The sequence below is a fragment of the Schistocerca cancellata genome, chromosome 9 (assembly GCF_023864275.1).
Source record: "Schistocerca cancellata isolate TAMUIC-IGC-003103 chromosome 9, iqSchCanc2.1, whole genome shotgun sequence".
Taxonomy (NCBI): Eukaryota; Metazoa; Arthropoda; class Insecta; order Orthoptera; family Acrididae; genus Schistocerca; species Schistocerca cancellata.
The window spans coordinates 15,880,361-15,907,348 of NC_064634.1; the positions used below are offsets into that span (position 1 = coordinate 15,880,361).

General features: G+C 42.8%; 1 protein-coding gene and 1 non-coding gene across 2 annotated transcripts in view; one reads left to right on the forward strand and one right to left on the reverse strand.

The window, feature by feature from the left end:
- Positions 1–1,787: 1,787 nt before the first annotated feature.
- On the forward strand, positions 1,788–1,862 carry Trnas-aga (transfer RNA serine (anticodon AGA)). The gene has a single exon. It is a non-coding gene; the product is annotated as a tRNA-Ser (tRNA).
- Positions 1,863–22,933: 21,071 nt separating this feature from the next.
- The window catches only part of LOC126100581 (glucose dehydrogenase [FAD, quinone]), an 83,872-nt gene continuing 79,817 nt past the window's right edge, over positions 22,934–26,988 (reverse strand). The window contains exon 6 of the mRNA XM_049911203.1: positions 22,934–24,802. Coding sequence (XP_049767160.1) covers positions 24,293–24,802 — 510 coding nt within the window. The 3' untranslated portion in view covers positions 22,934–24,292. The remainder of the gene's footprint in view (positions 24,803–26,988) is intronic.

A 26,988-nucleotide genomic window follows, 5' to 3' on the forward strand; every position in this document is an offset into this window, starting at 1 on the left:
AACGTTTTTCTTAATAATCAACGTTTTCCGAAGTATTTTGCTTCGTGATAATGTTGTTTATGTACCTGTACTGCGTTTAGTAACAACAATTAAATTTAAATCACTATTTTGCGAAAAAGCAGGACGTGATAGCTAAAAGTGTGTTTGATTTCTGATAACTTCATACGAAAATGTATCACATGTATATTTTTAGGAAGCATCTGAAAGTTGCCTCCAAGACACGTTGAACGGTGAGTCAGATGATCCATAGTGAAGCAAAGAAGGTAAATTCACGGAAGAGAAAGAAATTCCCGCGCTTGTAAAATGTATGCAAGGAAATAGCTCTAAGTATAATATTTCAACCATTGTGTTAAATATAATATTTCAACCATTGTGTTTTACCTTTTACCTGTCCAGCAGTTTCACAATAAGTATCGTGTTAATATTAAGAACATATTAGAAATTAAGTTTATTGTAGTACTAATTTATAATTCTTATATACTAGGTTGTTACGTTGTTAAAAGTCATTGCATGATTTTATCAGTAACTGAAAACGGTGGTCGCCAATCTGTCTTCACACACGTATGCATATGCATAATGACAGCACGTGTCCTTGTTGTTGGTTTCAAAGCCCAGCAACGCACAGGTAGTGACGTGCGCGGTTTAAATTTATCTGTGGCCTTAGATTTAGGTGTGTCCACGCAGCTCCACCTATATAAAGGGTGAGTCAAAAAGGACTTCACAAATTTGGAATAATATAGAAATTTATTGAGATAACTTACAGAATCGGTAAATGCATCATTTTGCAGAAACATCTTTCAAGTTTCACATAAAAGTGTCAAGCGTCATTTTGGTTTTATGTGACTACCATTTATGATGCGGCAAACATCCTTCCTGTAATTAATTTCTTCCCACACTCGTTGCAGCAAATTGGACGTCACTTGTGCAACGGTAGCGTAACTTTAATTTCTCAGGTCCGCTAAACTGTTTGGTAGAGGAGGAACACATACACGGTCCTTAATGAAACCCCAGAGAAATAAATCCACTGGTGTCAAGTATGCGGAGCGAGGTGGTCATGCGACTGGCTCTTCATGGCCAATCTATCTATTTGGGAAGCACTTATCGAGTAAACAATCCCATCTCGGTCATCTTTGTCGATCAGTGGAATTAAAAAGTTTTCAAGCATATACAGACACACAATACCAGTAACAGTTTCCTCCCTGAAGAAGAAAGAGCCGTACACATTCAATTTGAACTGTGCACCATGCTGCGCTCCTGGTGGCGGAATGTGGTACTGACGCACTTGAGGTGTTTGCTACTAAATGACACATTTGATGATTCTGTAAGTTATATCAGTACATTTCTATATTATTCCAAAGTTGTAAAATCGTTTTTTACTCATCTTGTATTGCTCTGCCTAGGGATGGCAGTAGCCATTAGTGGCGTTACAAGTCTCGTGACTGCGACAATATAGATCAAGTAACGCCATTGAAGCTAGAAAATATCTATAACAACCATTTAAATCAGAGAGTTAGGGAGATGCTTAAACACTCTGCCCTGCTACTTGAATAATAGTACTGCTATTGCAGTTTTTATTAAAAAACTTCATTTCAATAAGAAATGTTTTGTATTCGCAAAATAAAATAGATATGAAACTTCCTGGCAGATTAAAACTGTGTGCCCGACCGAGACTCGAACTCGGGACCTTTGCCTTTCGCGGGCAAGTGCTGGTAGAGCTTCTGTAAAGTTTGGAAGGTAGGAGACGAGGTTCTGGCAGAAGTAAAGCTGTGAGTACCGGGCGTGAGTCGTGCTTCGGTAGCTCAGTTGGTAGAGCACTTGCCCGAGAAAGGCAAAGGTCCCGAGTTCGAGTCTCGGTCGGGCACACAGTTTTAATCTGCCAGGAAGTTTCATATCAGCGCACACTCCGCTGCAGAGTGAAAATCTCATTCTGTAAAATAGATATAATAACGGTGATTTTGTAGCCTGCACCTACCACTAATTAGAGCACTGCACTTCTCGCAAATATTTTTAAAGTAGTTGTGTTTAGTGCTTTGTGTTTATAATAAACAAGTAATAACTTTAATGTGACGGTACACAGGAAAAGCACTAGCTAGCAGAGAGCTAAGTGTACGTTATACAATGCATCCTCGATCTGTAGAGTCAGTATTAGGTGGTAGGTGGCAGAGTAGAGGGGAACCTACTTCGAGAAAAGGAAATTAATGATTAATTTGTTATTGACGTAAACAAATTACCCACTTTCAAATCGCAGTTTATTTTCAATACAACACAGCATAAAATTATGCTGATATCTCTCTAATATCACTGAGACAAGCATTTAGGACCGAATTAATAAGTTCGTATTCAGTTTGTACTGGTGTTCCACTCTCCAGCGACATCGTTTAAACGCTGGGAAAAAAGACAATAGAATGATGGTATCGAATGATAAAATGATGAGGGTATCGGCATTTTATGATGAAGGTATCTGTTGCTCATAAGCGCACAGATATTAATGCCGAAGTAATATGGCCCATTAACAGGCTATTTCTGTAAAGTGTGCGCACGACAAATTACCACTACTGATAATCTAATCACATTTCACCATTGCGGGAATTACTTCTAGATTACTCCTCGTTAGATATATTATCACAACGACAGCTGATCTGAAAAAAAAGAACTGCTCTTCTTGTTACGCCAGTCAACTGCTGTTTCATCTGCTGCTTCACACTTACTCTCTTTGACTTGCTCCTACAACTTAACGCGCGGTGCGCTAGCTTGCGTGACAGGAATGTGACAGTTGAAGATCGAGAACTACGGTTTGTCTGGAACACTGGTGAGCCTTACTGGTTTGGAGGCGGTTTTGCACGCATGTTCGGGCGAATGCTGAACTGGTCTCCAATCTCCGCTTAAGTAAATACGACACATAGGCAGTTAAAATACGATCAACACAGAATACACAAAAGAAAGGGAAATGGTGCATAAGGCTTCCTTCCCTTTTAGATTAATTGACGATTGTAGGGACAGAAAAGGCATCTGGCTACTAATTTTAAAGTAAATTTGCCACATCTTGAGTACAACGGTACCCAAACGATGGAGGAAACGCTTGGAAACTTCGTGCTAAGCTTTTCTGCAACTTTAGTGACTTTAGAGAACGCTAGCAACTTTAGACACAGTCTGAGTCCTTCACTTCGCTAGGAGATTATGCGGATGGACACTGCCAAAACGTTGAAATTCAATGCTGCGAATTGGCTAAACGAGATAGATAGATAAATAGATAGATGGATAGGTAGAGAGTTTTTTTGTGTGCGTGTGTGTGTGTGTGTGTGTGTGTGTGTGTGTGTGTGTGTGTGAGTGAGTGAGAGAGAGAGAGAGAGAGAGAAAGAGAGCTGCATTTATTTCATATAAAACAAAATGCCCTACACCTTTTTGGTTCATTTCGTGTTACAGGTAAGAAGCTATCTGACGCGACTGAATGATAAAGGCTTCCTGCACGGAGGCCTCCTGGATGGCAACAGAAAAACTCATGAGGACTAGCAGTCTACGGGAATGTATGTACTAAACATATAGTATCCATTCCATAGCAAGTCATTTAGTTAGTTAGTTAGTTAGTTACATGTTCCACGGACCATGTGAAAGATTATTTTATCCAAATGAAGTGGAACAAGTAAGAATGTCTATACGTGGTTATTGTTGACATTAACGAAGATATTATTTTGTTAGTCCTACCCATGCAACTACACTTAAAAACAATGCTTTTTACCCGTACTGGCTACCACGTGTTAAGTAGAAATTCGTCATTAGAACAGAAGGCGTTATCCAGGAAAAGCGGTTTTAAGTTAGATTTAAAACTTACTTTGTTATCTGTTAGAAATTTTGTATTATTGGGCAAATGATCAAACGTTTTTGTTGCTGCATAATAAACTCCTTTTTCAGCCATAGACAGCTTTAATAATAGGCAGTAAAAGTCATTCTCCCTCTACTGTTGTTAAGTAGGGACATCAATCAGTGTCGCATTCACTGTCTTTGGCCACATTGTTTTCAGCAGGAGCTTTCAAGACCTGAAATTGAGGATATACAGAATGTCAGTATAAAACATGGAAACTGTTTTTTTCGTTGATCCACATTTCTAATTTTGTACTGCAGTTACGGTGCCCATGTGTATCCTAACATTACGTCGCACAGATATATTGCAGTGATATTCGCTGTATCACCTATGAACTCCTTTTGTTAGTTTTCAATATGGTTGAACTTCAATCACACTGGAAATTTTGAAAAAAGTGAAGTGAACCGAGAAAGATGAGTAGCGTTTTTAGCTCACAGCGAGCTGTGCATGTTGTCAGAGTTGAATAGTGTTGCGGTTCCGCCGGTCACGCGGCTGGTGAGTGCGGAAGAGAGAGTTGTCTGCGGCACAGCTGCTGCTAAAGTGGTTCGGTTATCGCTCCGCGTAAGGGCGGAAGTCTTCCGTATGTCGTACCGCTCACTGGCTCTTGTTCCCTGTGTAGTACCTCCCACCAGATATTACGAAGCATTAAACGTGCCCTCGTTGCTGTTGGACACAGTTAAATACCGTAAAGCCTTGCCTGTACTGTTCACTCAGCAGCCGCTACGTTAATGAATACATTAATGCCAAAGACCTAGTTATAACGGTGAAAATAACAATTTCTAGTGGGTGTTGCGTAGTGTGGTGTCACTTACAGTTGCATCTGTCTTGTTCACAAATTGTTCCCGTCTCAAATACGCGGAATAAAAAATTCGAGAAGTCATCCATCTTGTGTTAGGGACAGAGACTCCACATGGCCAGCCACTTTCCCCACTGATCGTCACACGTCGAAGGTCATCAGTTAGTACAAACGTACTATGCTGAATCCCAACGACTCAACAACATCTTGCGCAGCTCGAGTAAAGGACAAATCTGAGCTGGAGAGTATTACTTACCGCCAGATACTTGCTTACCACGCGGTCTCCAGCTCTTTGGAAATGTGTGGTAAGGCCTTATGGGACCAAACTGCTGAGGTCATCGGTCCCTAAGCTTACGTACTACTTGATCTGACTTAAACTAACTTACACACACGCATGCCCGAGGGAGGAGGGCTCGAACATCCGACTGGGGGAGCGGCGCGGACCGACCGAGACAAGGCGCCTTGTGGCTATCCCGCGCGGCCAGCTCTTTGGGCGACGTGCTGCGTCACAAGTCAGTCGCCACTGCATTTTGCCGTTTCCAACCCAATTCAAAAAATAAAAGCTTCCGCATCTTTCTTTACGCCGTCTTCCCGGCTGTTGCTTGGCCTGTCCTGAAGACTTCTTGTAGTAATGTGAGCAATGAAGCCTTGCTTCAAAACTCGGGTCTCTGAAATACGGATTACGCGACCTGCCCATTGTAGTCGTCTGCTCTTTTGTTACTCTGTTGTAAAAAGTTAGGCTGATTAATCATCTTATGAGTTTTATCACTCTTTCTTGCTCGCCAAGTATCTCCGTCCCTCACCCGGCCTCAGATTCTTCTCATCGCCTTTCTTTCAAATGTGATTTCGTTTCCATTTTAGTTAGCTCTCTGAACCGTAGAGAATAACAGCATTGAACAATTTCACTTTGGCTGCGTGTGATACAGCTTTTGCCTTCAACGTATCCCTGAGGACGAACAGATGTCTGTAGATAGCAGAAATTATTTCATTTACTCGTACATCTTTGGATGTAACAATTGTACTAGCGCCGGCCGAAGTGGCCGTGCGGTTCTAGGCCCTGCAGTCGCAGGTTCGAATCCTGCCTCGGGCATGTATGTGTGTGATGTCCTTAGGTTAGTTAGGTTTAACTAGTTCTAAGTTCTAGGGGACTACTGACCTCAGAAGTTAAGTCCCATAGTGCTCAGAGCCATTTGAACCGATTGTACTAGCTTCCCAGGTACATGAACTGATGAACACACATGAATTTTTCTTAGTCTACTGTGATCAGTCGAGCACGTGTGTTCAACCCGCGGCCCACGAACCGAATGCAGCGCAAAGGGAGTATCAGAGCATCCCAAGAAGTGAACATGTATCACGGAGTCGTTTAAAAAAAATACTTTTTTTGTAAAGTTATGTTAGATCATAGTCCTAAAGACGCAGCCATTCTTCCCGGTTTGACGGAAGAATTTATAAATCAATTCCAGGATTTTAGAAAAAACAATCAGTTGTTTTGTATTTTATGCGACTCTTTTTACAAACAATGTGGATACGTTGCCAGAAGATTTTCAGAGGGAATGCATAGAGTTGCAGTGTGACATACAACTAAAAGAAAAATTTGATCATGTATATTTGATGGACTTTCTCAAATCATACATGCTCAGAGATTGCTGCACAGTCATGCGTCATATATGTCAACTTTGTTTGGAAGGACACGTTTGTTAACAGTTATTTTCAACAGTACAGCACACAAACAGTAAAAATAGAACCAAAATCTTAGATGAACATCGTGAGAATTGCTTTCACTTTTATCGAACGTGATATTGACACAGTAGCTCCCAAAATCAAAATAAAATGTCACATTAATTCTATGGTTTTCGATTACTTATATAAAAAAATTAGTAATGAAATTTCATATATAAAATTTCAGACTTTTATATATATTTTTTTTGGGGGGGGGGGGGCACAAAATAATCGTATTCTTCCACTGTGACCCAGGTAAGCTAAAAGGCTGGACACACCTGTCCCAGAGAATATTTAGTTCCACGTAGTGCTTTGTGCATTGATGAGTAGTTGCGCTTTACTTGCTGCTGTGGCTACCCTTTTGTACGTCTCCTCAAAATTCTTGGTCGCTCTCGCTCGCTAACGCTGTGTCGCCTGCGTTAGCTAACACCTGAAACCTGCCACCTTCCATTAGTAGACCATTACACTGTTCAGCTTTGCTCTAGAGATGGTGGTTATCGCTGAAATCATCGGTTTTCGGTTATATCGCTTTTTTTTCAGGGATGTTTAACGTCACTGTTAAAACCGCTCATAATAACCGGTTTCTGAAATAACCGATTTTCGGTTATTTTGTTTCTGTTGTTTTCTGTAGTAAACGTAGAAATCGAACAAGATTGATAAATTTTGGCTCTCTCAGTGTCAAGATACATAGAATCGTAATATTAAATTAAATAAGCAAATAAAAGAAAACTTGGCCCATTTACGGTTCGCTGCTATTCTCGAAAAGCGATAAGTGGTTGAGTACTACAAAAAATCACCAGTCTCCTGCTATTGAGTCTAATTTATTGAAACTCTCACAAAAACCATGTTGTAATCGGGGACCTACCATTATTTGAATATTACGAACAGCCATTGCTAAAGGGTGAAAACAGAGGTTGAAGAAATCTGTTTTTCGAGTTAACACTTTGAAGGGTGGGCGTTATTGTAACCTATCATATTATATAGACGCTTTGAAAGCGTGGTGGTTAGTGTGGCTAACCATATATTTTTCTCAGGTTACCGCTCACGGGTGGTAGTTCTCTCAACTAACCAACTAATTGTTGACTAATGTGCCACTAAGTGACGTGGGAATCACAGTGCAGTACTTTTGCCGTACATTTGTGACACGAGCTGCTATTTCATGCATTGTGTTGTTCTTGAAAGTATCGTGCATTTCTCTCTGTAGCTCTTCTTTATACGGCTATATTTAGTAGTAATTGTTTATACACTCCTGGAAATTGAAATAAGAACACCGTGAATTCATTGTCCCAGGAAGGGGAAACTTTATTGACACATTCCTGGGGTCAGATGCATCACATGATCACACTGATAGAACCACAGGCACATAGACACAGGCAACAGAGCATGCACAATGTCGGCACTAGTACAGTGTATATCCACCTTTCGCAGCAATGCAGGCTGCTATTCTCCCATGGAGACGATCGTAGAGATGCTGGATGTAGTCCTGTGGAACGGCTTGCCATGCCATTTCCACCTGGCGCCTCAGTTGGACCAGCGTTCGTGCTGGACGTGCAGACCGCGTGAGACGACGCTTCATCCAGTCCCAAACATGCTTAATGGGGGACAGATCCGGAGATCTTGCTGGCCAGGGTAGTTGACTTACACCTTCTAGAGCACGTTGGGTGGCACGGGATACATGCGGACGTGCATTGTCCTGTTGGAACAGCAAGTTCCCTTGCCGGTCTAGGAATGGTAGAACGATGGGTTCGATGACGGTTTGGATGTACCGTGCACTATTCAGTGTCCCTCGACGATCACCAGTGGTGTACGGCCAGTGTAGGAGATCGCTCCCCACACCATGATGCCGGGTGTTGGCCCTGTGTGCCTCGGTCGTATGCAGTCCTGATTGTGGCGCTCACCTGCACGGCGCCAAACACGCATACGACCATCATTGGCACCAAGGCAGAAGCGACTCTCATCGCTGAAGACGACACGTCTCCATTCGTCCCTCCATTCACGCCTGTCGCGACACCACTGGAGGCTGGCTGCACGATGTTGGGGCGTGAGCGGAACACGGCCTAACGGTGTGCGGGACCGTAGCCCAGCTTCATGGAGACGGTTGCGAATGGTCCTCGCCGATACCCCAGGAGCAACAGTGTCCCTAATTTGCTGGGAAGTGGCGGTGCGGTCCCCTACGGCACTACGTAGGATCCTACGGTCTTGGCGTGCACCCGTGCGTCGCTGCGGTCCGGTCCCAGGTCGACGGGCACGTGCACCTTCCGCCGACCACTGGCGACAACATCGATGTACTGTGGAGACCTCACGCCCCACGTGTTGAGCAATTCGGCGGTACGTCCACCCGGCCTCCCGCATGCCCACTATACGCCCTCGCTCAAAGTCCGTCAACTGCACATACGGTTCACGTCCACGCTGTCGCGGCATGCTACCAGTGTTAAAGACTGCGATGGAGCTCCGTATGCCACGGCAAACTGGCTGACACTGACGGCGGCGGTGCACAAATGCTGCGCAGCTAGCGCCATTCGACGGCCAACACCGCGGTTCCTGGTGTGTCCGCTGTGCCGTGCGTGTGATCATTGCTTGTACAGCCCTCTCGCAGTGTCCGGAGCAAGTATGGTGGGTCTGACACACCGGTGTCAATGTGTTCTTTTTTCCATTTCCAGGAGTGTATTTATATGTTGACCTTCGATCAGTCTACATGTAATATTACTTTTTATTCGAATAGAATTTGCTGTACTGCACAGACGGATTTGTGTGTGGTTAGTGGCTCTAACGACCGCCTTTCTTCTCCATCCAGTAAATCTAAGAGTGACAGAGTAAGAACGTTACCGAATATTATTTGATGAAATGCCTTCTAGTGACAACAGTGTTGACAGCGATGACAATGACCGGACATTCAATTTAGTCCAGATGTGTAAAACACTTTGTTGGCTCAGAAAACAGTTTCTGTAGCTGCTGCTTCATCCTCTGTGTACAAAGATAATTTATTACTTCAGGTCAAGGCACACAAGCCATACGTAGACGAATGTATTCGCCACGAAAGCAGTAAACATCAGCCTGGTTGGTTGGTTGGTTTGGGGAAGGAGACCAGACAGCGTGGTCATCGGTCTCATCGGATTAGGGAAGGATTGGGAAGGAAGTCGGCCGTGCCCTTTCAGAGGAACCATCCCGGCATTTGCCTGGAGTGATTTAGGGAAATCACGGAAAACCTAAATCAGGATGGCCGGACGCGGGATTGAACCGTCGTCCTCCCGAATGCGAGTCCAGTGTCTAACCACTGCGCCACCCCGGTCGGTAAAACATCAGCCTGTTCACTCGTCATGTAGAAGGTGTGGAGTTCTAGAAAAACCCTGGCCCGAACCATGAGTATGTCTTTTCTGCCTGAAAGCAGGCAAGAACTGTTTCAACAGATACTAGAAAAACCAGGAAAGTTATAGCCTACCAAAGTTGAACCGCCAACTATCGAACTTGTATTTGTAATGGGGCGATGGTTAGTTGCGGTGACCACATTTAATGCTAATATTTTGTTGTTGTTAAGGTTGATTTTTACAAAACTATTGTAGAGAACATATCACAGTAATAAAAGTAAAGCGTAACACGTGGATCAAATTTCAAATGACCCTCTAGAGTAAATTTTTATGGCGTTTACCTGCCCCTCAGAGAGTTAATTTGTCCGTTTTCCGGAGCTACATGCAGATGAAGGCGTATTAGGAAGACTCAGGCACCAGATCAGCTAGTTTCTGTTTTTATTGCGTACTGTGAATGAGCTGTTGTTAATTTTTTAATTTATTTCCGTTACCATAATTTCCTTCCTCTTTTATTATTTAATAGAAAAGGCAGACAAATCTCTAATCTTTCATAGGAAATGAAGCATTGTACTTCATCGCTAAATCGCTTAGTAAACGTGTTTACCAGACTAGGGTTGGTGGCATTTTGCAGTACAACGGACGTCCGGCGATTACAGCGGGGGACTACTGTATAGACCAGGCGGGGGCGAACAGTGTTGCCGTTGAATAAAATATGAAGTCGCTAGCCGGTGTTAAAAATTTCCCTAGGTACGAGAAGTAGCGTTCACTAAAAATGCGCTAAACGTCGCTGAACTTTCTTAAGGGCAAAAATAATGTCTATTTATTTTAAGCTCTTGGTTATTGGCAGACAATAATGTACTACAAGATATTTTTAATGATAATGTTTTGCTTTTATTCTAGATATATTTTACGAAATTGTATGAAGACTAAAAATCATATTAATTTATTGATGTACGGTAGTGAAAGTGTGTTGTTATCTTTAAGAACAAAATTAGTTCTAACATATACACAGTCACAAAAACCTGGAAAAAATTAAATTCATGAACTATGCCCTTAAATGCTCCACTCAATCGAAACTGAACATTATTCGTGTCTCAGGCTTTCGATCTGAAAAATCAAAATAAAAAGGCAGCTTTTAGCTATTAAAATTTTCTAGTTGTAATTATGTACCTGAGATTATTAATAAAATAAAATATATTCACTGTGACATTTTAAATGTGTTATATTGAAAGCCCAAATAGTGAACTCATAACTCCAATTTCTATTATGAGACCAACCGTGAAATCGTGAAAAAAATCGGCTGTTCTATATAAAAAGGTCAACGCCATTCAAAAGATTCAGGGAACAGCAAATTTTTTTTATTTCACGGCTTACCTCATAGTAAAAGTTGTTCTCAGTGGCGAGTACTCCGATTGGACTTTTGCTGTAACACGTCACGGTATATGTATTACTCTACGCTTTCATAAAAAAATATAATTACTGGCTAGGTACTTTAATCTAAAATTCAGAACCACATAAGAAGTCTGCAGGACCATTAGTTGTTTTAACTGAAGAAGAAGTCGTAGCCTCTTCAGTTTCTGCTGGTCTTCCTTTACCGACGTGGTTAACAACATCTCCTGGGAGATCATAAGTTAACCGTCTCACGCTTTTAATCTTGATTTTGTTACTAATGAGAAGAAGAGAATTTAAAGTTTGTTCAGAGAGTCTGCTCCGATGTTTATTTTTCAGAATATTCATGGAGCTAAATACCTCTTCTACTTCTGCGTCAGAATGTGGTAAGGATAGAACAGCAACAGCGAAAACAATTAAATCCGGAAAAGTGTTTATTCCAATCGCACTTTTATATTCGGCTACCTGAGCGCAAAAGCTGCCAGCGGCCTAACAATAGTTCCCGTCAGATGTACGCAGTTTGAGTGCTTGGCTAGCAGTTGGATGGGCCAGCGTCCGGGTTTGCCGAGTACCGTTGTCAAGCGGAGTGCACTCGGCCCTCGTGACGCCAACCGAGGAGCTCCTTGACTGAGCAGCAGAGACAGCGGTCACGAAAACTGACTGCGGCCGGGGGGTCGGTGTGCCGGCCACGTGCCTCAGCGCTGAGGACGACACGACGACCAGTCGGTATCGTTGGGCCTTAGAGGCCTGTTCGGACGGTGTTTGTTTGTTTTCAGCCAAAAAGCGAATAGTGTCCCCGTTTTGCGGATTCCAATCAACGAAGTGGACAGTTAGCCGCTGCTGCAACATTTTGTCAGTTTTTTCATCAGAATATTCCATCCTTTAGAATATCAATTACTGAAGGTTCTTTTGATTGTTTCAAGGTTTCTTCCTAACTCGAGAGTATAATTTTTTTTCTAAAGCTTTGTAATTGCCTGGAAGTCGTGTTTGGATTTCTTCTCCTAACTTCACATTAAAATCACTGCACCGTATTTTTTAATTACTATTACTCCTGCAGTACTGACATTATGATTTGCTGGAAGTTTGTGTACATAGATTCCTGAAGATACCCGAAATAGGCGACAGGTTTGAGCTGGTCTCTATTTTTGATATCTGTGTGGTCTTCGTCAGTTGCTGCTGATGTCAGCGCCAGAACTTTTTGGCAGACTGAATGTAGTAGCAAAGCGATCTAATAACTTAACAGTTTTATGAGGTTTCCTTTTTCGCTCTCAAAGATTTTGCTGCACCTCGCCAAGAATAGTTTTCAAAAATTACATACTAAGTCAATACTATTCATCGGAGTACACATTATAAAGCATCTCCGCTGTGTAACACAGTTCTTTAGTAATCATAAAATGCAGCCGGCCGGAGTGGCCGAGCGGTTAAAGGTGCTACAGTCTGGAACCGCACGACCGCTACGGTCGCAGGTTCGAATCCTGCCTCGGGCATGGATGTGTGTGATGTCCTTAGGTTAGTTAGGTTTAAGTAGTTCTAAGTTCTAGGGGACTTATGACCACAGCAGTTGAGTCCCATAATGCTCAGAGCCATTTGAACCATAAAATGCAGTTTTAATTCATGTCACTGCGATAAAATTCTTGCTATAGGTGCTCTGACGGGTATGAGAACCGGGTGAAGGTTTCACGCACCATAAACCTCTTATATTTCGGGCAAAGTGATTTCTGATATGTGCTTTCCTGCGATCTGTAACGAGTGACCGACACAAGATATCCAAATCAGTGCGGCCGGTCAGTCGAACCCAAACCTTACACTCCTTTGGCATTGTTCGGACGAGAGGCCTTTGCAGCCTCTCCGTTTCATTCCTCCACGCTAATGCTAAAATTCCAGACACTACTCTGTACTACAGAATTAGTGTCCATTCAGCGATATATTAAATATAATCGATGGGTCACATAAATGCAATGGTAATTCACCTCTTCGAACTGTAACAATTTTTTTCTTTTTTTCCTTTTTGACAACCGCTGGTGTTACGTAAATCCCAAGGACAGGAGAAGTAGGGTGGCAATTTGTATTTTAACACAGATTATTTTCGTACGGAAATCAGCGTTCGCCATAAACTGTACATTCTGACAGTACAAAGCCTATTTTAGCCTTCCTTTTGGATCATTGGTGCCCGTACTCTCAGGAAATTTCAAATATCTCGAACAATCGTTTTAAGCCAGTTCACGAGTGTCCCTTTGTTGAAAGAGAAAGCTTGATTGCTAATAGAATTTCTACGCCTAAGAGTTACTTAGCTAGATGGCAAGCTGCCCTTACGTGCCGTTACGGCCCACTAAAAGGTGAAATTATGCCGACTGCTGCCGAAAGAGGAGTTTTTAATTAACTGAGAATCGCCTGTATTAAATTGCGAGTGTCTCTCCCAAGAGTAGTTTTTACTGTTATTTTATGAACTCTATGGTTACAACGGTATCAAATTCGTCCGCTGCAATATTCAATTCAAGCATATGTTGCGAAAATTGGAAATTGACCCTGAATAACGAAAACTGTGATGTCATCCACATGAATGCTAAAAGAAATCCGTTAAACTTTGGTTTCACCATAAATCAGTCAAATCTAAGGGCCGTAAATTCAAATAAATACCTAGGAAATACAATTAAGGACAACTTATATAGGAAGGAACACATGGGGAATGTTGTGGGGAAGGCTAACCAAAGACTGCGTTTTATTGGCAGGACGCTTAGGAAATATAACAGATCTACTAAGGAGGCTGCCTACACTATGCTTGTCCGTCCTCTTTTAGAATACTGCTGCGCGCTGTGGGGTCCTTACCAGACAGGATTGACGCAGTACATTGAAAAGTGCAAAGAAGGCCAGCACGTTCTGTATTATCGCGAAATAGGGGAGAGAATGTCACTGAAATGATACAGAATTTGGGATGGACATCATTAAAGCAAAAGCGTTTTTCGTTGCGGCGGCATCTTCTCACGAAATTACAGTCACCAACTTTCCCCTCCGAATGCGAAAATATTTTGTTGACGCCGATCTACATAGGAAGAAACGATTACCATGATAAAATAAGGGAAATCAGAGCTCGCACGGAAAGATATAGGTGTTCGTTCTTTCCGCGCGGTATACGAGATTGGAACAATACGGAAGATGGTTCGACGAACCCTCTGCCGGGCACTTAATTTGTGATTTGCGGAGTATCGATGTAGATGTAGATATTACCTGGCAGTCAATAGCGCCCTAATTAGTGCTTCCAGACGAGAAATTATGTCTCGGACTTTACTCCAAGCTGTCAGAGTCCCACATAGACGAGGAATTCGTTAATCGATCGAATTAGCGTTTCGTAACCTACTTTCCTGACTGATTTTTGGTTAATTTCAGCCTGGTACCTGCTTTTCCTACAAATAGTTACGTACGTTCGTTCCATTTTACGTCGCTCTCGACGGTCACTCCTAGGTATTTCAAGGTTCTTACTATTTCCAGTATCTTATTACCAATAGTGTAACCGAACAGTAATTGGTCTTTTCACAGTTGTTTATCTTGAGAGTTGTGAAAGCTGGTCCTTAAAGTTAAAAAGTCAAAGTCGAAAAGTCAATATCAGTTCGATTGAATGGAAGACAGACTCTCCAAAGAAAGAGGATAAACGATTTGATAATAGATACTTCGAATTTCCGAAGCCTCATCCGTCAAGGGACCACTATGGTAGTAGCTTCAGAGGTAAAACAGTATTAAGACACATGCAACGTCATTGCACTGAACTAGATGGATAGGTGAAGGATACGCGCATCATATAGCAACACTTTCATATAGCAACACTTTCATATAGCAACACTTTAATATTCTACGCAGATGGATCCAAATAAAACAGTTTTGCCGCCAGTAATAGCGCTACAAACCAAATAAAGGAGCTCAAATTTGTGACCAAGTGTTTGTCACACATTGTAATCGAACGAAAGAGCTATGACGTAACCGTCATCAATGTTCACACCCCTACTGAGAACAAGGTAGGTGTTTTTAGAAACAGCTAGATAGTGTTTACGAAGAAGTCTCCAAAATGAACAAACATGTATTTTAACGCGTAAGCAGGCAAACGAAGTATCTGTTCTCCGCCTACAGGAAAGTACAGCTTGCCTGATATAACCAACGATAACGGCTTCGGGATGACATTTTCCGGTATAAAGAACGTGGTTATCAGCTCAACGACACTCTCTCATGAGAAAATTCATGTAGGATTGTGGTGTTGATCGGACGGGAAAACCATCAGTCAGACAGATCATGTAGTGGTTGATACGCAACAGAGCTAATAGTGAAAGACGTTGTAGCCCGACGAGGATTGTGGGACAGACCAGTTCTTCGTGCAAGCAGAACTAAACATAGAAAAGGTCAGAACTGATAAGAAAACTACACTCGGGGGTTTGTGTGGAAAATCTAAAAAGTGAGGGGAAGACGGGAAGAGTATGGGTTAGAAATAAATAATATTTTCGATTTGCTAGTAAATGCAGATGACGAAGACGTGGAGAAAGTGTGGCACACTATTAAGACAGCCACGACAGAGGCTGCGAATGAAGTGCTAGGTAGAAAGAAAAAAAATAGGGAAAAACATAATTTGATGAGAAGTGCGAAGATGTAGTTACGAGAAAAAGAAAGCACGAGAGTTATGGCTTTAGAACGCAGATAGTGAAACACTGACGAAAACATATCAAGAAGAGCGCAGAGAGACAAGACAACTGAGAACTGAAAACAGAAAGTACCTAACAAAAATTCGTGAAACTGTGGAATCGTATAGCCGAATTCCGAACAGAGGAAGATTTCTCCAGACTGTGAAGACAGAGAGGAAAAGTTTAAATGCCAAAAGTGAGTACATCACTGACAAAATGGAAACTTGATTATGGACGCTAAACCACTCTTAGAGCGATGGAAAGAATATTTCACCGAGCTACTCAACTGGCGAACATAAAGCAGTTTCGGTGAAAACCAAGAAGAAACAAATGAGACAGAGATCGACATGATGGAGGAAGATGTAGTGAAAACCTCATGCCATATGAAAAGCAATAAAGTACCAGGAGAGGATATGGTATGGGCAGAAAGTATGGGGGAAGCGGACTGCAGACTGAACTTTGGAGGACTGAGGCGTTGACAGCCAGCTGTCATTTGTCCAGTACACAAGAGAGGAAGCAAAATAGGCTTCTCTAACTACCGAGGCATAGTTTGCGTGATGTGTCATACAAGATCCTTTCTATGCTTAATTTAGAAGAGATAAAACCATTTACATAAAATGTCGTTGGAGATTATCAGACTTCATTCCATCCAAACTGTTGAACTACTGACGAAACGTTCGCTCTTATGCAAATTCTTGAGAAATATTGGGAAAGAGAGATAGAAAGATCAGGTACTGTGCACATATTTTCAAAGAAGTTGCGACAGTATTCATCGCAGTTGATTCTATTAAAACTTCAACGAGTTCCTAAACCTAAATTAAATCAGTAAAATGATTAGAGTAAATAGAATGAATCAGGAGCGGTGGTGCTGACTGTTGGACTCGTTTTAACATTCCACAGCTAGTTGCAGTTTTAACATTCATAGAGATTAGGTGCTCCTGCTACAGTACTTCTTCTTCTAAACGCCCTCCTGACCTCCTTCTTGCTTCTATGCTTTACGTGGACTCATCTTTATCTGTCCTGCTTCCCACGTGTCGGAACGTGTATGTCCTGATTATTCTGTTTCCCAGAGTGACATTTAGTCGTCCTGTAAGTCCACCTGTGACGCTATGTTCTTATTTAGCCTATGCTCATTTCTTAAATTACACCCGGCACAAGTTACCTTACAAACAGCAGGAAATGCAGTTCTTGTTCACTTTCGGCTATGTATCATCGCTACAGCCTCACTGTTGTGCTAATTTTCTGTTCCTGATATACAGGGTGGTCCATTGACAGTGACAGGGCCAAATATTTCAAGAAATAAGAAAAAACTATAAAGAACGAAACTCGTCTAGCTTGAAGGGGCAAACCAGATGGCGCTATGGTTGGCCCGCTAGATGGCGCTGCCGTAGGTCAAACGGATATCAACTGCATTTTTTAAAATAGGAACCCCCATTTTCATTACATGTTCGTGTAGTACGCAAAGAAATATGAATGTTTTAGATGGACCACTTTTTTCGCTTTGTGATAGATGGCGCTGTAATAGTCACAAACGTATAAGTACGTGGTATCACGTAACATTCCGCCAGTGCGGACGGTGTTTGTTTCGTGATACATTACCCGTGTTTGAGTGGACCGTTTACCAATTGCGTAAAAGGTCGATATCGTGTTGATGTATGGCTATTGTGATCAAAATGCCCAACGGGCGTGTGCTACTTATGCTGATCGGTATCCTGGACGACATTATCCAAGTGTCCGGACCGTTCGCGGATACTTATGCACCAGAAATTGCATGGCGACGACTTTGAACGTCGTGTACAGTTCTGCCACTGGGCACAAGAGAAATTACGGGACGATGACAGATTTTTTTGTACGCGTTCTATTTAGCGACGAAGCGTCATTCACCGACAGCGGTAACGTAAACTGGCATAATATGCACTATTGGGCAACGGAAAATCCACGATGGCTGCGACAAGTGGAACATCAGCGACCTTGGCGAGTTAATATATGGTGCGGCATTATGGGAGGAACGATAATTGGACCCAATCTAAATGGTGCAATGTATGCTGATTTCCTACGTAATGGTTCAGATGGCTCTGAGCACTATGGGACTTAACTTCTAAGGTCATCAGTCCCCTAGAACTTAGAACTACTTAAACGTAACTAACCTAAGGACATCACACACATCCATGCCCTAGGCAGGATTCGAACCTGCAACCGTAGCGGTCTCGCGGTTCCAGACTGTAGCGCCTAGAACCGCTTGGCCACCCCGACCGGCTCCTACGTAATGATCTACAGATGTTACTACAAGATGTTTCACTGCATGACACAATGGCGATGTATGTCCAACATGATGGACGTCCGCCACATAACTCGCGCGCGGTTGAAGCGGTATTGAATAGCATATTTCATGACAGGTGGATTGGTCGTCGTAGCACCATACCATTGCCTGCATGTTCACCGGATCTCACGTCCCCGGATTTGTTTTTGTGGGGAAAGTTGAAGGATATTTGCTATCGTGATCCACCGACAACGCCTGACAACTTGCGTCAGCGCACTGTCAATGCATGTGCAAACATTACGGAAGGCGAACTACACGCTGTTGAGAGGAATGTCGTTACACGTATTGCCAAATGTGTTGAGGTTGACGAATATCATTTTGAGCATTTATTGCATTAATGTGGTATTTACAGTTACTCACGCTGTAACAATATTCTCAGAAATGATAAGTTCACAAAGGTACATGTATCACATTGGAACAACCGAAATAAAATGTTCAAACGTACCTACGTTCTGTATTTTAATTTAAAAAACCGACCCGTTACCAAGTGTTCGTCTAAAATTGTGAGCCATATGTTCGTGACTATTATAGCGCCATCTATCACAAAGCGAAAGAAGTGGTCCAACTAAAACATTCATATTTCTTTACGTACTACAGGAACGAGTAATAAAAAATGGGGGTTCCTATTTAAAAAAAAAACGCAGTTGATATCCGTTTGACCTATGGCAGCGCCGTCTAGCGGGCCAACCATAGCGCCCTCTGGTTTCCTCCTTCAAGCTAGACAAGTTTCGTTCTTTGTAGTTCTTGCGTTTGACGCTTATTTCGTGAGATATTTGGCCCGGTCACGATCAATGGACCACCCTGTATATCAACAGCCCTTGACTTCCCAATTCCCCTTCTGGGGAGGGAAAATAAACGATTACTCTACGGAGAAAAACTCGTCGCGGGCATATTGTACCGCAAAGCACTTTTACACCACTGGTATCCGCTAGAGAGACTAGTTAACTCTTCGTTTACACTCGCACAATTTAGTCTAATGCGAACCAAAACACTTCCTTGCTCTCATGAATTTTCTTACAACCTGCTAATTTTAACTATTTCTTGGCAATTTATATAAGGCTATCTTAATTATGTACAAAATATTTTACATAGTTCCTTACGCTGTCTAGTACGTATACATAAATACACACAGGTGTGTTTGTTTTAATGAAACTGAAGTACGAAACCAAGTAGTAGTATTCTAGCAGGTGTGGAATGAAGAAATTGCCGAATGACATTCTTATCTCCTCCCACGCCCGGGTTCCCGGGTTCGATTCCCGGCGGGGTCAGGGATTTTCTCTGCCTCGTGATGGCTGGGTGTTGTGTGCTGTCCTTAGGTTAGTTAGGTTTAAGTAGTTCTAAGTTCTAGGGGACTTACGACCACAGCAGTTGAGTCCCATAGTGCTCAGAGCCATTTGACATTCTTATCTGCCTCCGAGAAACGGACAGCTATTTACACAGTAGTAGCCTCCTGAAAGGGACTTAATATTTTGCCAGTCTCGTTGAGAGTCACAGTTCTGACGACAGTAAGAGTGAACAGAAATGTTAAACATACTCTCGCAAACCTAAAGTGTAATTACACTGAAATGAAATGCTTACAGGCTAAGGGTGTTCATTTCATTGTAATTTCATTTTAACGAGCTACATGGTCACCGATGATATCTGTTCTTACTCCAAATATTCGTATTCCTCTCAGTATTTTTGGAAATCGAAAAAGTGATGTTTTTGACAGCTGCTCCAATTAATAGTACCACAGTACCGTATTTTTATTTTGAACGTGCTTGTGCACTTCATTTACAGAACGTACAATCGTTTCGCAGGTTTATGCAGGTCAGCTGCTTGGCGGCACTGCAGTAGCGAACCTGCAGAAGAAGTGTGGGAGCTTCGTGACTCAACAATGAGTGAGAGCAAGAATAACATAATGGAACTGGACTGTTTTGAATGTCATGTTCATTTTAGTTACGTATGTCGACGTGTTGCGGTGTCGTTACAGCTGTTCACAAATTACAGTTTGGACTGCGTAACGATGTTATTGTGTGGAATTAATGCAGTTACAAAAACATATCATGGAAATGCCGCCTAAAAGAAAGGTCTACAGCCAGAATTGTCGATTGTGAAAACTACGTGGAGTTCAAACATGGGTTAAAGCCGGTGGCAGGTAATTCAGCTAAGCCTATTGTAGCTATTGCCACCCCCTAACGTACGCAAAAATTTACAATGTGAACAAGCATTTGTAAGTGAAGGAACATAGAGCAAAATATGAAGTAATTTCTCAAAATAAGAAACTGAAATTATCTCCATTACCAGTGAAAAAATGTAATTCTTGTGCAAAAGCTGGGTGTGCATTAGCTTTGTACACTGCTGAACACAGATCAGTTTCCAACATCGATCACTTGACAGATGTGTGTAAAAAATGCTTTAAGAATTCTAACCCGACAGATAACACGAAAATACACGGGACCAAATGCACAGAGCTAATAAATAATATTCTAGTACCTCATTTTTAAAAAAAAACTCTTAAGTGGCTTTGGTGATCAGAAACATAGTTTATTATTAGATGAATCGACAGAGTTAAGCATCACGAAATTTGTCGGGTTCGTCGTTAGATATTTTAGCTTAAAACAAAAAAAGGACTGTCTGTATTTTTAACTTTGCAGTATCTGGAGAGTTCTGATACCGCTGGACTGGACTCAGCACTGATAACAGCATTTAAAAGCTCATGACGTCAGACTACAAAATGTAATTGCAACGGGAACATACAATGCAGTTGTCATGACTGGTTCCAGGCACAGCGTGACTACACCGCAAGGTGGTCTTCCACAGCTGATTTTGATATCTTGTGTCGGTCTCTCATTAAAGATCGCAGGCATGCACACATCAGAAATCGTTTTGCCCGAAATATAAGAGGTTATGCTGCGCTATCTCGGTATAGATTAACGTAATTTTCGCGTCTCTGTAAAGCACAGAGAAGATTGAATGCGTTGATAATTTTAAAATGCTTACATAAACTATGCCAGCCACTGCAGCAATGGCTAAATAGTCTTTGTTCTGCATAAATTGCGTCACACAACGGACGAAAATAGCTTCCCTTCCCGACAGATCTTGACGCTGAGAATGTCGTCTACCAAAAAGACGACGTCAAGAGGATGAAATGACGCGCCTCGCGAAGGAAAACTATTACGATGATCATTTCGCCGACTGCCTTGCCAGCGCGGTTGACTGCGATGCGAAGGACCGGCTACAAGATGTCATCTGCTTTGTGACTGGGCGATGGCTTATCCTTATCACCATTTCATCATCATTGCTCACGTCGCCGAGGTGGCCTCAAAGAAAAAGTAGTGCATACGCGGCCGAACAACCCCAGAAGAGGTCTCCCGACCAAAAATGCCATACGATCGTTTCTTCCTCACTGTGGCTTTATTTGCTGAATTTTCCATGTAAAAGTATAAGACGCCAAAAGGCTTAAAAACAGCAGAAGTAGAAACATGAAAAACCTTCCAGTGGAACGTTCTAAACCAGATGTATTTTAACTGATTTAGTAATCGTAAACGCATAAACCATGTATGGTCTCGTAATTGTCCCACCTAAATAATGTTTCGTTGTTCTGGGACGCACAGAAGTTATTTTCTTTTCCGAAAGCAGAAGATACAGTGACATCAGATGAAAGTAAACTTAAACTCTGAAGCAAGAGAACTTTTATCGAGCGTTAAAGACGACAACACAGACCATGTCAGAAACTTCACGTGTACCGCCTGCGAATCTTACGACGCACAATTACACAAAAACACATGACTGCCACAGTCCAGTCATGAACTGATGATGCCAGAAATTATTGCCTCTATCACGTGTAGCTATCTGGAAAGCCAGTAAAGTAAAAAGCGATTCAAATATAAAAGTAATGAGACGCTCGCCAAATCGTAATTTGTATTTCACGCAACTACTTGTAACTTCCCGTCAAGGATTTCTGTAATCTGTGAGAGATTAAAACGAGTATACTATACAATGTTTGTGATTTTTTTGCTGAATGACGTAAATCTGTATTGTATATATTTATTTCTTATTATTATAAGGAAATGAAAGATTAATAGACAAATCACAAAAAAGTTCACACACAATAGATGTCTCTTTCAGTGAAGCATGTCATTGCCATCCGTGGCTGGTCCACGAGTGAAATAACAGATTTTCGACCATATTTCACAAAATCACTTAACAATTACACATCACCAGCATTGCCAATAGTCCTGATTGAAGATATAACACATTGGATAATGGTCCATATTTCATTTTTTTGTTAGGAAATGGAAGGGATCGTAAAATAGTTTTTTGTAATACTAATTCATATAAAAATATGAAATATATTTGCACAAAACTGCATGAAATTTGCCAAATACAACTGTGTTAATCGGTGATAATATTTGACAAACTTTGTAGGCGCACAATGCATCCCTAGGAAATGCAGTCAAATCTTTATGATATTAAAACAGAGACATAGCACCAGTTTTCAGCTTTGCACGAATACAGATATTAAAAATTGATATATATTTACTTTTTGATTTGTTACATGTGAACAGTTATCCCAGGATTTTAGGAGCTGTTTCTTATACAAGGATAAATGATACTAAGGAAAACGAATACATGAAAATATACTAATAGTCTTCTTCCAGATAATTATTCCTATGTGCCTGATCAATCCATTCAAGTATTATATACGAAATAATTAGTAGTCTTTGGTGAGCTTCTTCAAGTCCTAATCTAGATTTGGACAAAAATTAAAATCGATTTATATTTATTTTATTATTATGTATCAATGTACGATAGCAGACGTAAAACAACACAGCATACTATCGTATCAGTTCTCCAGTATAAAGTTAGTAATTAGGAACTAAGATAAAGAACTGATGAAATATTAATAAATAATTAAGAAAAAATGTCTTGGTTCTACTGAAGCAAAAATAAATTTTTGTAAATTTTCTCCCCTGTAATCAAATACATTTTCAACATTTCTCTCCTTTTTGCCTTCCTGGACTATATTTGTAAATCACGAAACAACAGAATCATTTAAGTCAAAGTCGGGGATCTCTCGTTCAGTAAGTCATAAAAGTGGTGATATGAGAACCTTCTAAAGGGAAGGGAAAGGAGAATATGGAGTTTAATGAAAACGTATTGTCTAACACCATAACACAATCAGGTAGTTCGCTGTCGGTGCATAATTGCCAAGTACGTGGGCTCAAAATGCACAAGATGACAGTTTGAAGTGTATTTCCTATTGAAGCAATATCTTCACATTAGAAATATTCATATTTCAAAATTCAAACTACTGAAATACAAGAAGTAAATTTCAAAAGTTTATAGTACACTATTATTTTACTTCTAGACACTTAGGGTACCAAACAGACGGTAAGGGCAATTATTAAAGAATAAATATATGTACAACTGAACTGCATTAAGAGTGTGTGGATGTACTGACAAACGTGTGCAGAAAAAGGCCATAAGGCCTGAGCAGATACTGATAAATAAACAGTTCGGATTTCTGGGCAAACGCTTCGATACTGTAGCATTCTAGCAAGACGCAAATGTATTAAAACTGAAATTGAGGACTTACGGCTGGGAATAGCTGAATGTGGTCTTTTTGGAACATTAGCAGTAACATCATTAAAACCTTCATATTTCCAATCTGTGCACGATTTAAACCAACGAGAAACATTCTTACATTTTCGTTATCTATGGACGAAAATAATCAGGACGCTGTATTTTTATTAAAGCTCGTTTCATTTTTCTTTTATGTTCTTAAACGGGTACGACAGGTGCTGACGCACGAACACGAAGTCCACGGCCAACCGTAATTTCAGTTAAGTCTTCCTTACGGTCACATTCATTAATTTGTTTGTATTGCTAATGGTTACCACTTGGGAATCATTTGATCACGTATGAGAATCTGTTACTGTTAATCTGTTGTTGAAGGATGCGTAGGTACTCCGTATATAGAAGCCTACAGACAACCTACGGTCTTGTAAACCTTTCCCGAACTGTAACAGAAGGCTGAATCGCTAACAGAATATACCAGTTGACGATCATTTCCACACAGACGTCTCTCACGTACGAACCTCTCGTCTCAGTTCTGACCACTTCCCAGAGATTGGTACGCTACGTGCAGCCTCTCCGTGCAGACCACATCGGTCTTCAGGAAGAATGTTCCGTTCGACGACCCGCTTTCGCGTGAGGTAGAGCGTTGTATGGAAGCGAAAGATCCGGAGGCGTGGCGGGTCACCTGACCGGCTCGTCGGCCGCGGTCTGGTTGGCGCCCCGCTTGCCCCTGGGCAGCCACGCCTGCTTGACGAGGTCGGCGGCCTTCTCTGCGACCATGATGACGGGCGCGTTGATGTTGCCGCTGGGGATGGTGGGGAAGACGGAGGCGTCGACGACGCGCAGCCCGGACACGCCGCGCACGCGCAGCTGGTCGTCGACGACGGCGAGCGGGTCGGCGGCGGGCCCCATCTTGCAGGTGCCCGACATGTGGTAGATGGTCATGGTGTACTGGCGCACCACGCACTCCCAGTACTCGTCGGTGAAGGGCGGCAGGTGGCGGCAACCCAGCACGGGCACGCGGTGGAAGCGCGCGCCGAAGCGCCGCAGCGCCGCCGTCTCGGCCAGCGCCAGCGCCATCTTGGCGCCCTCGCGCAGCACCGCCACGTCGTGCGGGTGCGTCAGGTAGTTGTGGAACATGAGCGGGTAGCGCAGCGGGTCCGCGCTCGCCAGCCGCACGCGCCCGCGGCTCTGCAACACGTCGCGACAAGTGGGCGCCTCTGGTGCTAGCCGGGCATCTGCGTCAGACCGCGAGTGACAACTGTGCAGTCCAGAATGAGATTTTCACTCTGCAGCGGAGTGTGCGCTGATACGAAACTTCCTGGCAGATTAAAACTGTGTGCCGGACCGAGACTCGAACTCGGGACCTTTGCCTTTCGCTGGCAAGTGCTCTACCAACTGAGCTACCGAAGCACGACTCACGCCCCGTCCTCACAGCTTTACTTCTGCCATTACCTCGTCTCCTACCTTCCAAACTTTACAGAACCTAACTAGCGCTCCTGAAAGAAAGGATATTGCGGAGACATGGCTTAGCCACAGCCTGGGGGAGGTTTCCAGAATGAGATTTTCACTCTGCAGCGGAGTGTGCGCTGATACGAAACTTCCTGGCAGATTAAAACTGTGTGCCCGACCGAGACTCGAACCCGGGACCTTTGCCTTTCGCGGCCAAGTGCTTTACCAACTGTGTGTCAGTGTCTTCAAAACGTTGCAAGTGTCAATCGTGGTAAGAACAGTGAACTTCGTAGTTCTGAGTGCATTATATTAAAGCTACATGAATTAGAACGTGGAAACATTGTTGGTGTTCGTATTGCATCGTCGGAGTCTTTCGCAGTGCCACGTTTCAATACAACCTTCTCGGTTTACAAGCTGCGTCATTTCAAGTAGCACACTCGAGCTTCCAACAGCTGCCTCCGCTGTCGTCATCAGGAGCTGAAATCGCTAACTGCCAGGGATGGCACGGTGTTCTGCGTATACAGATGTAATGGAGCTCCTGCAGCCTTCCAGAGAGCGTCGGAGTGCCGCATGCGCGGAATGTAAATTGGCCAGCTCCAAACGTCAGCGCAAGCGGCTGGTGCCACGGCTGAAACTGTCGCTCCCGCGTCCCTACAAGGGTAAAGCCTACGTCTTTACTTTCGCTTAATGTCGAAATCCCACCTCTATGTCCTAGTAAGTGTGTATCCCTGGACTCTGTTAAAATCGTTGCTGTTTATTCTAATTTCGGCCGCTTCTTTGATATTCGAATCTCAGTATAACGTGGTTTGAGCCAAAACTCTCGTTTTTTCGAAACTTTCTTTCGTGCACGTCTTGTAGGCAATGTTCAGCCGCGGCCGATTTCTCAAGACCACGCCATATTGGGATTCTGTCATCAAAGAAGCGGCCGGAATTTGAATAAACAGCAACAACTGCAACAGAGACCAGAGTTTCAAGCTTAGTAGGGCATCGAGGTGGGCTCTGGACATTGAGTGGAAGCGAGACGGAGGCTCGACGCTCGTAGGGACGCGGGAGAGGCGGTCCGAGGCGCGGCGCGGGCCGCAGGCCGCTGGCCGCTCCCGCCACCCAACGCCACTCCGCCCCGCGGTGGGAAGGAGTCTCTTCTTAGGAGCTGGCCAACCATTCCGGCCCTCTGTGCAAAGTTCCACAAGCTCCATTACCTGGCGGCTTGTAAAGCGAAAACACTTCACTGGTGTTTGTACTGTAACACGACAACACAGTGCCTAATAATTTTATCGCATTCTGTAACCATAATGTAACTGTGACGTAATTTTGTCATACAGGGTGACAGTTACTGAACTATATATATATAAAAAAGAAACGACAATTAGTTACAAACTACGCCGTGCACACACTTTACACAACATGTAAACGTCGCTACAGATATTCAGATTTAGGTTATGACGTGTTCGGTATGCCTGCCAACATTGGCGATGATTCCGGGAAGACAAATAGCGAAATTCTGCGTGACCCGCTGATGTGTCGGAACACCCGTGTTGTCGATTACCTTCTCAACGGGTGTTTTCAGATCAGAAATGGTTTTGGGAGTGTTGCTGTGCATCCTGTCTTTAATGTAGCACGTGTTCAGATCCGGACAATATCACGGCCAATCGAGGCCCACGCCAGTGGCCTGTGGCTATCCCGGAGCCAGAATGCGGTCCCCAAAGTGCTCCTCCAGGACATTAAACACTCTCCTGCTTCGATGGGGTTGATCTCCGTCTTGCATGACCCACATCTTATCTAAATCATCGTAACTAGATAATGGAGATGAAATCATCTTCCAAAACTTTCACGTACGCACTGTGCCATAAAGAAATGTCGCCTGGATTATCCCCTGACTGGCCACTACACACAGCACGGTCATCCGTTGAGGATGAACAGACTTC